This window comes from Nomascus leucogenys, chromosome 3, assembly GCF_006542625.1.
Source record: "Nomascus leucogenys isolate Asia chromosome 3, Asia_NLE_v1, whole genome shotgun sequence".
NCBI classification, from domain to species: Eukaryota; Metazoa; Chordata; class Mammalia; order Primates; family Hylobatidae; genus Nomascus; species Nomascus leucogenys.
In genome coordinates this window covers 30197354-30212934 of record NC_044383.1, presented here as the reverse complement: position 1 = coordinate 30212934, position 15581 = coordinate 30197354, and the positions used below count along the sequence as shown (strand labels likewise).

General features: G+C 45.2%; 1 protein-coding gene across 1 annotated transcript in view; it reads left to right on the top strand.

Moving 5' to 3' along the window:
• The window catches only part of PDCD11 (programmed cell death 11), a 51845-nt gene that overhangs the window by 28977 nt on the left and 7287 nt on the right, over positions 1 to 15581 (top strand). Inside the window, 8 exon segments of the mRNA XM_030807475.1 lie at positions 758 to 1299; positions 3322 to 3384; positions 8079 to 8184; positions 9890 to 9979; positions 10190 to 10292; positions 10721 to 10898; positions 14565 to 14621; positions 15235 to 15357. Coding sequence (XP_030663335.1) covers positions 758 to 1299; positions 3322 to 3384; positions 8079 to 8184; positions 9890 to 9979; positions 10190 to 10292; positions 10721 to 10898; positions 14565 to 14621; positions 15235 to 15357 — 1262 coding nt within the window.

The following is a 15581-nucleotide window of genomic DNA, read 5'->3' as shown; positions in this document are numbered from 1 at the left end:
AAGAATGGGTTTGAGGGAAAAATTATTATTTTTCTCTGGGTGATGAATATATTTGGTTATTGTCTAAAGCACTTATTAGGCACCTAGTTGCATAGAGTATGGTGCAGTATAGATATAATCCTTAATTTCTAGTTGCTTACAATGTTAAGAGTTTAGGACAGACAGAGAGAGAATGGAAAGCAATACTAACTTCTCATTCAGTTTTCTAGCAGGACCCTGTACTATTTTATCACCTAAGGGAAGCTTGGGCATACAAGAGCATGAACACAATTTGGATTTTGAGGAAAGAGAGGCTAGGTGCCTTACACACAATAAGCTCTCAGTAATGACTCTATTCATTGCTTGGGTGGAAGAGTGATTAAATTGGGGGTGGGGGAGCTGCAGGACAGAGTCAGGAACCACAGTGTCTCTAAGCTGAGAGAGCTGTTAGAGGTTGCAAGGCTGTACATCAGAATTACCTCAATAACTTGTAAAATTCAGATTTACTAGATCTAGGATAGGGTCTTGCAATTTAAATTCAAAGCAAAACAAAAACCAAGCCAAGGTAATTCAGAGGCAGCCCCATGAGTTTAGTGTACAGGAGAGGAAAGCTAGGTCCAGGAAGTGAAGGCTAGTCTGTTCCAGCTCAGACCAGCCTTGGGTTCCCTAGCCTTGGGACCCCAGAGGGTTTCCTCAGCCACACCCTGCCTAGTGGGGCCATGAGTGAGTGACCATGCTGTGTAAGGAAAGCAGGGATGGTGGCTTTTCTCTCTTCTAGCTGAGGAAAGGCAGCGAACACCAGGCGATTGTGCAGCACTTGGAGAAGTCCTTTGCCATTGCCTCCTTGGTAGAGACTGGCCACCTGGCAGCTTTCTCCCTGTCCTCTCACCTCAACGACACCTTCCGCTTTGACTCAGAGAAATTGCAGGTGGGACAGGGTGTCTCCCTAACCCTCAAGACCACAGAACCAGGAGTGACTGGCCTTCTTTTGGCTGTGGAGGGGCCGGCTGCCAAGAGGACCATGAGGCCGACCCGGAAGGACTCTGAGACAGTTGATGAGGATGAAGAAGTGGATCCATCTCTGACTGTAGGGACGATAAAGAAGCACACCCTCTCCATCGGGGACATGGTCACAGGGACTGTCAAGTCCATTAAGCCCACCCATGTGGTTGTGACTCTGGAAGATGGCATCATTGGCTGTATCCATGCCTCCCACATTCTAGATGATGTTCCAGAGGGCACCTCTCCTACTACCAAGCTGAAGGTTGGGAAGACGGTCACTGCCCGAGTGATTGGTGGGCGAGACATGAAGACATTCAAGTATGGAGGCTCTGGGGGGTGGGCTGGCTTCGAGGGAGATTGTTGTTGTTGTGGGAGGACTGGGAAAGTAGGTGGGCTCCAGAAAGTTGCATGTAAGTCAGATTCTCTTTTAGTTAACAGAAGGCATTCACCAAAGAATTATTTTGCATGATTCTTTTTTTTTCTTTTTTTTTTTGAGATGGAGTCTCGCTCTGTTGCCCAGGCTGAAGGGCAGTGGTGTGATCTCGCCTCACTGCAAGCTCCGCCTCCCGGGTTCACACCATTCGCCTGCCTCAGCTTCCCAAGTAGCTGGGACTACAGGCACCTGCCACCACGCCCAGCTAACTTTTTGTGTTTTTTTTTTTTTTCTTTTTTTTTTTGAGACAGGGTCTCGTTCTGTGGCCAGACTGGAGTACAGTGGCGATCTTGGCTCACTGCGACCTCCAACACTCCCAGGTTCAAGCGATTCTCCTGCCTCAGCCTCCCGAATAGCTGGGATTACAGGTGCCTGCCACCATGCCCTGCCAATTTTTTTTGTATTTTTAGTAGAGACGGGGTTTCACCTTGTTGGCCAGGATGGTCTCGATCTCTTGACCTTGTGATTTGCCCACCTCCACCTCCCAAAGTGCTGGGATTACAGTGCATGATTCTTTTTAAAAAGATGGAATATATGGTGTGGTTGTTAAGAACATGGGTTTGGAGTCAGACCTGGGTTTGAATTCTAGATTAACTGTAATCATGTGGCAGTAGCTACTTAACTCCAAATTTTATTTTCTTAATTTGTAACGTGAGAGTCATGGTAGCGACTACCTTGTGGGGCCATGATGAAGACTGAAAGAGAGAGTGTGTAGTCTGTTCTTTGCCTAGTGGGTTGCCTGCCTCAGTTACTGTGCTGTATACCTCAGTTACTGCGCCGTATACGTCTGCATTTGTCATAATCCATTCTCCACCGCCCACTTTAATTATCCTCATTTACTTTAAAGCTAGTGCCATATGTTAGTGTAGCAGAAATTCTTGCTATAACAAGAACAGCAAAAAAAGAATTCAAAGTCTGGCCAATAATTTGCATATTAATTTCAGTAGCTAACTGTGGGGTCTTCCGTAAGTCATTTATCCTCTAAATAAAGACCTCAGTTTCCTTATTTTTAGAACAAAAGAATTGGAGTATATAGACTGTAAGGAAAATTGTTTTCAGGATCTGATATGACAATCCTAAAAGATCAGGCCAGGCACGGTGGCTCACTCCTGTAATTTCAGCACTTTGGGAGGCTGAGGCGGGTGGATCACCTGAGGTCAGGAGTTCAAGACCAGCCTGGCCAACATGGTGAAACCCCGTCTACAGAAAAAACAAAAATTAGCCGGGCACAGTGCCTGTAGTCCCAGCTACTCGGGAGGCTGAGGCAAGAGAATCACTTGAACTCAGGAGGCAGAGGTTGCAGTGAGCTGAGATCGTGCCTTTGCACTCCAGCCTGGGCAAGAGAGTGAGACTCCATTTCAAAAAAAAAAAAAAAAAAAAAAATCAGCTGAGGCTGGGCGTAGTGGCTGAACCCTGTAATCCCAGCACTTTGGGAGGATGAGGGAGGTGGAAAACTTGAGCCCAGGAGTTCAAGATCTGCCTGGGCAACATGGTAAGACCCCATCTCTACTAAAAATAAAAATAAAAATTAGCTGGGCATGGTGGCATACACCTGTAGTCCCAGGTGTACTTGGCAGGCTGAGCTGGGAGGATTGCTTGAGCCCAGGAGATTGAGGCTACAGTGAGCCATGATTGCGCCACTGCATTCCAGCTTGGGTGACAGAGTGAGACCTTGTCCCAGAAAAAAAAAAAAAAAAAAAAATTAGATGAGCCTGCTCCTTACTATTAACTGCAAAGGTTGGGAATGGAAACCTTCAGCCTGACACATCTGCCTTCAGTAGTGGTGTGACAGTGGAACAGGGTGCTTTTGTGAGCTTGGTTTGGTGGAGAGTAGGGAGAAATCCTGACCTACAGATTACTGTGTTATAGAGATGAAGAGAAATGATTCAGCTTATTTGTTTCTCCAGGTATCTCCCAATAAGTCACCCCAGATTTGTTCGAACCATCCCGGAGCTGAGTGTTCGGCCAAGGTGAGGGGGACATTAGCAGCACTGTCTTATCGAAGGAGCACTGGGCTTTGGAATTAGGAATCTCGAGTTCAAATCTTGATTTTACCAGTGTTAGGATTTATTTTTGCCTTTCTCTGTCCAAGTTTTCTTGTTTCTGTAGTGGGGATATTTGGTTCTCCTAGGGCTAGAGGGATCATATGAAAATTAATGCAAAAGCTGTGTACAGGTTTTAAGTATCAATTTAAAGCCTGGTTTCAGTTCTGTTTGTCAGCATGTCACAAAAAGAAACATTTTTGCTCTCAACCCAATTTTCTATAACTCAGTAATTCCCTAAATAAGCAACATGTATCCAAGGATACTTGTTATTTCAACCTGGACGACTGCGTGGTGGGCTGGAGGCTGAGCTGGAATTTCAGGTCATGCTGGGGTAGATTCTGAAGAGAAGAGTGTTCCATGAGATCCTCTGTGGGGAGGAGAACGAGGAGTTCTCTAAAAGAACCCAGCCTCTCAGATTGATAGACTCTTAGTGAATGAAGCTAGATGCGTATGACCTCAATTAAGAAAGGCTCTGTGGCTCAGTCCTGGGATCCATCCAGGTTGTAAATCTTAATGCACCTAGAGATTTACAGAATGGTCTCCGAAGTAACTTCCAGAGCTGGGCACAGTGGCTCACGCCTATAATCCCAGCACTTTTGGAGGCTGAGGCAGGTGAATCACTTGAGGTCAGGAGTTCCAGACTAGCCTGACCAACATGGTGAAACCCCGTCTTTACTAAAAATACAAAATTAGCCGGGTGTGGTGGCGGGCGCCTGTAATCCCAGCTACTTGGAAGGCTGAGGCAGGAGAATCGCTTGAATTTGGGAGACGGAGGTTGGAGTGAGTCAAAATCTCGACATTGTGCTTCAGCCTGGGCAACAAGAGCGAAAGCCATCTCAAAATGAAAAAAAAAAAAACACAAAGGAAATATTCCTGGCACATTGAGTTTCAGATGCTAATAACACTTCTGGAGCTTCAAAGTAAGCCCTTAACTGAAGTTTCAGAATAATAAGATTTGGGGGATGAATTACATTCCTATTTGTTAACTCTGTGGTTTCTTAGTTTTGTAGATTTTGATTGTGTTTACCCTCCAGTCTTTGTTGGAAAAATGAAGAAACCTCTTCATATTAATGGTTTCAGCCTGCAGTATCTTCACCTCTGACATGTGATGTCTTGTTTTAATTAAACCCTTAATTAGGGTTGAAGTTAAGTAGTTTATTCAAACTAAGGGTAGATATCTTAATTTAACAGATACACGGGGGATGAGTCAGTGAACTCTGTGGGAACACTGAGATCCTAAATGGTTTTTGATTCTAGGAGTACTGAGGAACCCCTCATTAACACTGCTGGTGTTGGAAGACTATGGTATGAGCCGGAGTGGGGTACTTGGCTGTAGCAGAGTGGGCCACATCAGGAAGTGAGTGGATTTGTTAAGGAGGTGGGAGATGTAGAGTTATAATAACAGATAGACAGATGGCCAGACACACTCCCAGACAGATGGCCAGACATCTTCCACTTCCTCCATGCACCTTTGTTGTACTGTGACTTGTTTTAATCTCAAGGCTCTTGAGAAACAGTGATATTTCTCATGCTTATGTTTTAAAATAAATATTTTGAAGTCAGGATGAAAAACATTTAACTGACAGTTTTGACTTAACAGAGGAATTGTAGCTGTATTTTTATTCCTCATTTCATATGGGGATCTCGTTCACAAAGAGAATGCTGTCTGTCCTAGAGCTGAGTTCAGAGGTGTTGAGGGGCACTCAAGGTTAAGCTTCATCTTACCTGGTTACTCCTCTGGAGGGCTGAGAGGAAAGAGGAAAGGCCATTCAGGAGTCTTAAAAGGTGTCTCTGGCATTCCTGTTAGCCAGTGAGTTTTCTCATAGGTCCCCATTCAGTACTGACAACCCTTCTTTTTTGGGGGGTTGCTCTTTTTGGAGAGGAAGTTTCAAATCACTTCGGGAAAAGAACAAAGGATAATGCATATCCGCATATATGGTGGGTTTGGTTTGGTTTGGTTTAAATAACAGAAATTTCTTTTCTCACAATTTTGGAGGCTAGAAGTCTGAGATCAAGGTGTTGACAGGTTTTGTTTCTTCTAAGGCCTCTCTCCCTGGCTTACAGATGGCCATCTTCTCCCCATGTCTTCACATGGTCTTCCTTTTATATGTATCTGTCCTCATCTCTCATTTAAAAAAATTATAGTAATTTTTTAAATTACTATAACACATACATTTACCCTCAACAATTTTCAGGTATACATTACCTGAAACAACATGCATTGTTAACTAAATGCATGTTGTACAGCAAATCGTCTTGCGTGACTGAAACTATACCTATTGAACAGCAACTCTGCTTCTCCCTCTCTTCCGCCCCTGGCAACCACCATTTCCCCTTCCATCTCAGTGAATTTGACTATTCTAGGTACCTCACTCATATAAATGGAACACATACAGTATGCGTCCTTTTGTGATGGGCTTATTTCACTTAGTGTAATGTCTTCAAGGTTTATCCATTTTGCAGCATGTGTCAGAATGTCCTGTCTTTTCTTTTTTTCTTTTTTTAGAGACAGGATCTTGCTCTGTCACCCAGCTGGAGTGCAGTGGCGTGATCATGGCTGACTACAGCCTTGACCTTCTGGGTCAAGTGATCCCCCTCCCTCAGCCCCCTGAGTAGCTAGGGCTACAGGCATGCACCAACATGCCTAGCTAATTTTTGTATTTTTTTTTTTGTAAAGACTGGGTTTTGCCTTATTGCCCAGGCTGGTCTCAAACTTCTGAGCTCAGGCAATCTGCCTGCCTTGGCCTCCCAAAGTGCTGAGATTACAGGCGTGAGCCACTGTGTCTGGCATATCCAGTCTTTTCAAGGCTGAATAATATTGCATTGTAGGTATATGCCACATTTTGTTTATCCACTCATTGGTCAACGGACATTTAGGTTGCTTGTGCCACTTGGCTATTGTGAATAGTGCTGCATTGAACATGAGTGTGCAAATACCTCTTTGTGATCCTGATTTCAGTTCTTTTGAGTATATACCTATAAGTGGGATCATTGGATTGTATGGTAATTGTTTTTAATATTTTTCCATAATTGCTGTACCATTTTACATTCTCATCAACTGTGCACAAAGGTTTCTGTTTCTCTACATCCTTGCCAACACTCGTTATTTTCTGTTTTGTTTTTTTGTTTTTTTAATAGTGGCCATCCTAACGGGTGTAAGGTGATATCTCATTGTCCCTTTAATTTGCTTTTTGTGATAATTGGTGATGTTGAGCATCTTTTCATTTGCTTGTTGGCCACTGGTATATCTTCTTTGGAGAAATGTCTATTCAAGTCCTTTCTCTCCTTTTTTTTTTTTTTTTGAGATGGAGTTTTGCTCTTATTGCCCAGGCTAGAGTGCAATGGCACAATCTCAGCTGACTGCAATCTCTACCTCCTGGGTTCAAGTGGTTCTCCTGCCTCAGCCTCCCGAGTAGCTGGGATTACAGGCGCCCACCACCACACCCAGCTAATTTTTTTGTATTTTTAGTAGAGACGGGGTTTAATCATGTTGGCCAGCCTGTTCTCAAACTCCTGACCTTAGGTAATCCACCCGCCTTGGCCTCCCAAAGTGCTGGGGCAATTCTTACTTTACTAGATAGGAAAGTTCCCATTTTCTACATTTGGGAGCACTTGCTATTGTATTTTACAAATTTACTAACATTACTTGTACCAGTTTAGTTCATTTGGGCTTAGAAATTATTTGGATTGGTAAGTAGGGGTGGCAGTTCTGTGATTCCTTTGAGGTGATTGTGGACTGATAACTTTCAGGCTACATCCCTTTGTGGCTTTTCTGAGAAGAAAAAAGAAAATCAAAGGCTGAATGCCATGGCCGACATCCATAGTCTGCACTTTGGGAGGCCAAGGCCAGTGGATCACTTGAGGTCAGGAGTTCGAGACCAGCCTGGCCAACATGGTGAAACCTTGTCTCTACTAAAAATACAAAGAAATTATCTGGGTGTGGTGGCGGGTGCCTGTAATCTCAGTTACTTGGGAGGCTGAGACATGAGAATCACTTGAACCTGGGGGGTGGAAGTTGCAGTGACCCAAGATTGTGCCACTGCACTCCAGCCTGGGTGACAAAGCAAGACTCTATCTCAAAAAAAAAGAAAAAAAAAATTACTTGAATAAATGAATGCTCATTTTATTAAAAAAAAAAATCAAGAAAATGCTAATGGAAGGGTAGCATAGGGCAGAGCGCCCTGGAGTTTGAGTCAGAAGCCCCGACTTTAACTCCTGGTTCAATAGCATAAAATGGGCTTAATATCTCCCCTGCTGAACTCACACAGTTGTCAAATTCAGTGAGAGAGAATTTTTGAATGCAGTTTTGCAAACTAAAGCAACAGCCAAAGTATTATGAAAGAAGTAAAACAATTTTGTTTCCTGAGTTTATAAAGGCTAATGTGGGCTACCTGCTTTAAAAGTAGCTTGTCCATAAGTAGATGAATGAAATGGAAAAGATTAGCCTCGGGCCAGTATTGTGGACATTCCCCTTTGAGGAGAGAAACAAGGCCTTGGAGGGTGGGTATGAGTAGGGGAGTCCCGTACAGTCAATCCGTGGCCACTTGGGAGAGATGGTTTCAAACTCGAAGTCTTATCCAGAGGTGGGTTTACTGTTTACATTTCCTTTCTGCAAACAGTGAGCTGGAGGATGGCCACACTGCTCTTAACACTCACTCTGTTAGCCCCGTGGAGAAGATTAAACAGTATCAGGCCGGCCAGACTGTTACTTGCTTCTTAAAGAAGGTAAGTAGTTTTGCCACTCAGCAATGAGATGTCATTCTTCTTTCAGAAAAAAGGTGACATTGGAGAGAAAAGCCATTAGCAGAGAAAGGCATTTGAGTCTGTGCTACCATGCTGGGTTTGTGGGAGATAGTACATGGCCTCTGCCACTAGAGAACTTCTGGTCTAATGAGGGAGCTAAAATATGGCTTACACACAATTAGCAAGCAGCTCATAATTCAGTGTTGATAGGTTAATTGTAGAAATGAAAGGTAAAATATAGGGCAAGATTTAGAATATAAATGTATATAATTTGGATTTTAGATTCATGCTTTTCATGAAGTTCAGGTGCACTGTAAAACACATGAAATTGGGTGCCAGATTATGTGTTCCAACCCCAACTGGAACAGGAGTTCAAAAAGGAAAGAAAGCAGCCTGTACTGGTTGAAACATATAGGAGAGGCGGCTGGATTGGGTTTGACCTTGAAGAATAACACCTCTCCATTGTTGCCAGATTCCTCTTCGATGAGTATCTTTGAGCATGATCATCACTGATGCTTGATCCCTTCAGTTACCTGTTGTCTATAGACATTCATACGCCCCAGATGCCTTAGCGTGGCAGATAAGGCTCTTCATAATCTGCCCTTCCGTGCACCTTGTGTGGCAGTCATTCTGAAAAGCTTCTCTGTCTTTTTCCCTTCCTGTCTTTATTCGTGCTGGTTTCTACATCTGGAGTACCTTCTATTCCAGTTGCCTACTGCCCATCAAGGTTCGGCACAGATAACCTTCCCTCGTTACTAGTTCCTATAGCATGTTGTACTTCCTACATGTTGCTTGCTGTTGTAGTTATTTGCACACTGATTTGACTTGCTGCTTGTAGGCTGTAATCTCCTTGAAGGCAGGCCCTGGCTTTTATTTATCATTATGATGCCATGTGCATAGTAGCTGCTTGATAAATGATTTGCTAAGTTGACTTGAAAATTGGAGTACGTATTTATGGCCAGGCTTGGTAGTTCACACCTGTAATCCCAGCACTTTGGGAGGCCGAGGTGGGCGGATCCCTGCAGGTCAGGAGTTCGAGACCAGCCTGGCCAACATGGTGAAACCCCATCTCTACTAAAAATACAAAAAATTAGCCGGATCTGGGGCATGCGCCTGTAATCTCAGCTACCCCGGAGGCTGAGGCAGGAGAATCACTGGAACCTGGAAGGTGGAGATTGCAGTGAGCCGAGATTGCCGCCACACACTCCGGCCTAGGAGACAGAGCGAGACTCTGTCTCAAAAAAAAGAGAAAATTGGAGTGCGTATTTAGGGCAAGACACTGCATAAACAGTGAAGGATCCAAATCCAAATTGGTTTAGAAATTAAAAATTGGCCTCTGGAGATGGTTAACAATCGCTGGGCACAGCTGAGCTTGGAGGAGGCTACAGAGGTCTGTGGGATTGGTTCTCCAGTTTGAGGACATCTCTGGAGTCTCTTTTGCCTCCTGGTCAGCTGAGACCCTGGGAAAGATGCACATTCTGCTAGGCTGGTAAAGGCTCTGAGCTGGAGTCTGAGGGAAGCTGGTGAGAAGCGGAGGTTGGGCAAGGGCAGTGGGATGGAGGGGTGGATTCCTGTCTCTTGGAAAAGTGTACTGGGGCCCTTTCCACCTGGTGGTTTTAGGAAAGTTTTAATGGCGGGAAACCTTGTATTTGTATTTGCCCTACTCTGGTTCCTTTTCTTCCCTCAGTACAATGTGGTGAAGAAATGGCTTGAGGTGGAGATTGCCCCAGACATCCGGGGGAGAATTCCCTTATTGCTCACTTCTCTGAGCTTCAAGGTCAGTGTGCTTGAGATCTCTGGAGAGGGGACCCAAGCTCCCTAAGCTTGGCTCAGTGTCTGGTGTGTGGGTTTACAGTGGATTTGAGGAACCTTGTTATTTATTTAAGGGTTGGTTTGGGAGATACTTGCTTTGGAGACTTAAATGCTATGGTTTTGGATAAATGACAGCCTTTCTTCAAGCATCACAGGAGTTTTCTTATCCTTCCAGGTTCTGAAGCATCCAGATAAGAAGTTCCGGGTTGGCCAGGCCCTGAGGGCCACCGTTGTTGGCCCAGATTCCTCCAAGGCCTTCTTATGTCTGTCCCTCATAGGTGTGGGAATGAAACAGTGCCTGGTCGGGGAAGGGAAGTGGCGGGAAGGGGTGGCATGGATTTTCAGCTATTGCTCAAGTTGGAGGACCCCTTCAGTATTGGAATCCTCAGAAAGCCTGGTGTGGGACCTTCTTGGAACAGTTTTTCTCTTGGGCTTTGCTCTGGCCCAGTTATTCTGCCACTCTCTGAGTTACCTTTACTTACACAGGTGTTTTTCTCGAGTCCCTGGGAAAGAGTTATCCACCACTTGGCCCTGGGGTTCTTGGCTACGTGGCAGGGTGATCTCAGTCTAGATGGTTCTGGATCACTCAGCCCGGATACCCCAAGTCTGGGCAGTCTCTACCTTCCCCAGCCTGTGTGTGGCTGGCATTCCCGCTCCTCCCTTAGCTCATTTCCTCTTCCCTGAATCAGGTTGATTCTTCCACCAGGTCCTCATAAGCTTGAGGAAGGGGAAGTGGCCATGGGCCGAGTGGTGAAGGTGACTCCCAATGAGGGGCTGACCGTCTCCTTCCCCTTTGGGAAGATAGGAACAGCCAGTATATTTCACATGAGTGACTCCTACTCTGAGACGCCCCTGGAAGACTTCGTCCCCCAGAAGGTTGTCAGGTAAGCGAAGTGTTCTTCCTCTTTTCACCTGTCTGTGGAATTGGTGTATTTAAAAAAAAAGTTGTAGTAATACATGACTTTTTAGCAGAAAAAAACAGGTATATGAAATAGAAAATGAAAATTTCTGTAACCCCTCTGTTTCTCTACCACTTTTTGCCATTATGTACTTTGACGTCTGTCTTTCTAGACATTAATGCATATATATAGTTTTTCTTTATATAAATAATAGAATATCATTTGATACACTGTTTTTTTCTCATAGCAGTTTCTCATGGATTTTTTTCCTTTTCCATGCTAATATATGAAAATCTATTTTGTCCTTTTACCTTATTTTATTTATTTATTTATTTATTTATTTTTTGAGACGGAGTCTCACTCTGTCACCCAGGCTGGAGAGGAGTGGCGTGATCTCGGCTCATTGCAAGCTCTGCCTCCCGGGTTCAAGCCATTCTCCTGCCTCAGCCTCCCGAGTAGCTGGGACTATAGGCACCCGCCACCATGCCCTGCTAATTTCTTGTATTTTTAGTAGAGACGGGATTTCACCGTGTTAGCCAGGATGGTCTCGATCTCCTGACCACGTGATCCGCCCGCCTCGGCCTCCCAAAGTGCTGGGATTACAGGCGTGGGTCACCAAGCCTGGCCTCTTTTACCTTATTTTAAAACGTTTGTTTAGTATTCTGGGTTTTTTTTTTTTTTTTTTTTTTTGAGACGGAGTCTCGCTCTGTCGCCCAGGCTGGAGTGCAGTGGCGCAATCTCGGCTTACTGCAAGCTCCGCCTCCTGGGTTCACGCCATTCTCCTGCCTCAGCCTCTCCGAGTAGCTGGGACTACAGGCGCCCGCCACCACGCCCGGCTAATTTTTTTGTATTTTTAGTAGAGACGGGGTTTCACTGTGGTCTCGATCTCCTGACCTCGTGATCCGCCCCCCTCGGCCTCCCAAAGTGCTGGGATTACAAGCGTGAGCCACCGCGCCTGGCCGTATTCTGGGTTTTTTTAAATTGAAATTTATGTAACCAATTCTCTGTTGATAGACAGTACTTTTTTTTTGATAGACAATAATATTGAAGTATCTTTGTACATATATTTGGGTTTTTTTTTTTTTAATTGAGACAGTCTCGCTGGAGTGCAGTGGCGTGAGACAGAGTCTGGAATGCAGTGGCGCGAGACACAGCCTTTTTTTAACTGAGGCAGAGTCTGGCTGGAGTGCAGTGCACAGGCTGGAGTGCAGTGGCACGATCTCAGCTCACAGCAGTCTCCTTCTCCCAAGTTCAAGCAATTCTCCTGCCTCAGCCTCCCGAGTAGCTAGAATTATAGGTGTGCGCCACGACGCCTGGCTAATTTTTGTACTTTTGGTAGGGATTAGGTTTCGCCATGTCAGTCAGGTTGGTCTCGAACTCCTGACCTCAGGTGATCTGCCCACCCCGGCCTCCCAAAGTGGTGGGATTACAGGCGTGAGCCACGGTGCTTGGCCCTTTTGCATATATTTGGATACTAATGCAGGTATGTTTGGTAAATAAATTCCTAGAAGTGAAATTGATGGATTACATACCCTCCAAAATGACTGTGCTAATTTATGTCCCCATTAACAGTAAATATGACTGTCCATTTCTCACACCACTATTGGCACTGGGTATTTTAAATTTGTATCTTAGCCATTGGTTCAGCAAAAATTGGTGTCTTGTTTTTTTCTTTACTTTTTTTTTTTTTTTTTTTTTTTTTGTTTTTTTTTTTTTTTTTTTTTTTTTTTGAGACAGAGTCTTGCTCTGTTGCCCAGGCTGGAGTGCAGTGGCACAATCTTGGCTCACTGCAACCTCTGCCTCCTGGGTTCAAGCGATTATCATGCCTCAGCCATCCAAGTACCTGGGATTACAGGCGTTGTGTCACCATGCCTGGTTAATTTTTCTGTTTTTACTAGAGACAGGGTTTCACCATGTTGGCCAGGCTGGTCTCAAGCTCCTGGGCTCAAGTGATCCACCTGCCTTGGCCTCTCAAAGTGAGCTCCCGCACCCAGCCAATTTGAGTTTTAAGACTGTTTTAATAGGCTGAATAAACTAAACTTGAGGAGACAGATTTCAGCTGCATCCAGTAGTCAGCTGACAGTAGAGTAGATGCCCTTGGAGGCAGAGACTAGAAAATAGTAACTGCCCTCTCCTGTCTCAGCTGTCCCAGCCACCAGCACCTACCTGCCTAAATTCTCAACCACTCAACCACTGCATGGCACAAACATGCCCAGGGCCTGGGAGAAGACAAAGAATGAGTCCTAGAGACAACCAGGATCATCTCTGGTTTCTCTTGAGGCTTAGATAATGAGGTTGTGGTTTTAAATGTGTTTTATTGTGGCCAAACCTACGATAAATTACTTGCCTAAAGGTAGACGGTTCCTTCAGGTTCTGTCCAGCTCTGACAGCTGTGATGCCACGTTATCAAAGGCAGACATCTGTCGTGGGAAAATTTTGGACTGGATTTTTGCTGAGATCCTTTCTACCTGTAAGATTCTGCATATTATGGTTTTGGACTACTAACTGCCATTTTAGATGAAATGTTTAGAGATGCAACCCTGCCGTCCTCCTGGAAGTGCTGACCCGCCTCCTCCGAACTGCTCTTGTGTGTCTGCGGTAGTACCTAACTGATCCCTTGGGCATGATCTCCTGGGGTTAGCGTGTCTCTCTGCTGAGATCAAACGTTCTCAGGATCTAACACAGAGCTGGTTCTTCTTTTAAGGACATACCGTATGCCTCTGTGAGACTTTCTTTTCTTCTTCCCTCCCTCCCTCCCCTTTCTTTCTTTCTCAGGGTCTTACTTAGTTGCCCAGGCTAGAGGGCAGTGGTGTGATCGCAGCTCACTGCAACCTCAAATTCTTGGGCTCAAACAATCCTCTGTCCTCAGCCTCCCAAGTAGCTTGGACTACAGGTGTGTGCCACCACACCTGGCTTTTTAAAAAAATTTTTTTGTAGAGATAGGGTCTCGCGTTGCTACCCAGACTGGTCTTGAGCTCCTGGCTTCAAGCAGAGCTCCTGGCTTCAAGCAGTTCTCCTGCCTTGGCCTCCCAAAGTGTTGAGATTACAGATGTGAGCCACTATACCTGGCCCCAACACTCTTGTTAGGTAAGAAGAGTAGGTAGTGTTATTTCTTTTTTCTTTCTTTGTTTTTTTTTTTTTGAAATGGAGTCTTGCTCTGTCACCCAGGCTGGAGTGCAGTGGCGTGATCTCAGCTCACTGCAACCTCCACCTCCTGGGTTCACGCCATTCTCCTGCCTCAGCCTCCCAAGTAGCTGGGACTACAGGTGCCCGCCACCATGCCCGGCTATTTTTTTTGTATTTTTAGTAGAGATGGGGTTTCACCGTGTTAGCCAGGATGGTCTCAATTTCCTGACCTCGTGGTCCGCCCACCTCAGTCTCCCAAAGTGCTGGGATTACAGGCGTGAGCCACCGCGCCCGGCCCAGTAGTGTTATTTCTATTTAATAGACTAGTAAACTGAAGCCCACAGAGGTGACATGACTTTTCCAGAGTCCCTCAGCAGGTTTTCAACAGAATGAAGAAACATGACTCAGAGTCTCCTGTCTCCTCACTCATGCCTATTGGTCAGCCTGGAGGAGAGGAAGCTGAGACCCTTTGCTGTTCACAGATGCTGAAAATTGAGCGTTTCCTTCTCTTTTGCCTTCATTCAGGTGTTACATCCTGTCCACTGCAGACAACGTATTGACTTTGTCGCTGCGATCATCCAGGTGGGTTTCTGTGTTGTTGGAACAAGAAAGGAGGAAGACCCACTCAGGATCGAGGGGAGGCTACGTGTATCTGACACAGAATTTTGGGCTTCCCACCTTCTCTGCTCATCACTTTTTATGCTGAACCTCTTTTACCCAGAAAAGCTGAGGCTGTTCAGATTGCTGCAAGAATCCTGTCTGCTCAGGCTCCTGTTTTCCAGGGAAAGGGTCAGATATCCAGATATGGGTGTCCAAAGTTGCAGATGGTAGTCCTGGTGAGGGGAGATGCTTTAGCCTCCAGGGTTCCATTGTAGGGGTGAGCGTGCCATGTGTGGAGTTGGCTTGAGGTCAGCTTGCTCAATGGTTAGACATCAGTGTTAATGAGACCAAGGCTTTAGGTTTGACCTCTCTGGCTTGGTCCGCCTCTCCCCATTTCTACATAGCTGGGCCTCAGGCACCTGCTTCTGGCCTGGCAAGATGTTAGGAGAGAGTAGAGTTGGGCTCTAAAGGTTATATCCTGCTGACAGGTCCAGAGTCATATTCTTATTTACTAAGTATGATGGTTGCAGGTGTATTGGGGGTGGCATGGACAGTGGAGGTTAAAGGTGTGCATGTAAGCCTTTTATTCCTTTAGAACAAACCCGGAGACGAAAAGCAAAGTAGAAGATCCAGAGATTAACTCCATCCAGGACATTAAGGAAGGGCAGCTTCTGAGGGGCTACGTAGGGTCCATCCAGCCACATGGTGTGTTCTTTCGGTGAGTGAGTGGGGCTCTGCACCCGGACCCAAGTGCCTTCCTTGAGCCTGTTGCTCTGGGGTCCGCTGTGTTCCTTGGTCAACTTCTTTGATGGGAATATGAAGGGAGGAGAGTTTATGAGTCCCCACTCGTTTTTAAAATTCCAAGTTTTCTAATACTTTTAAAACAAGTGTTGAGTTATTAGTTATTTGGTGTTTTGGACAAAGAATATGGCATTTCTAATT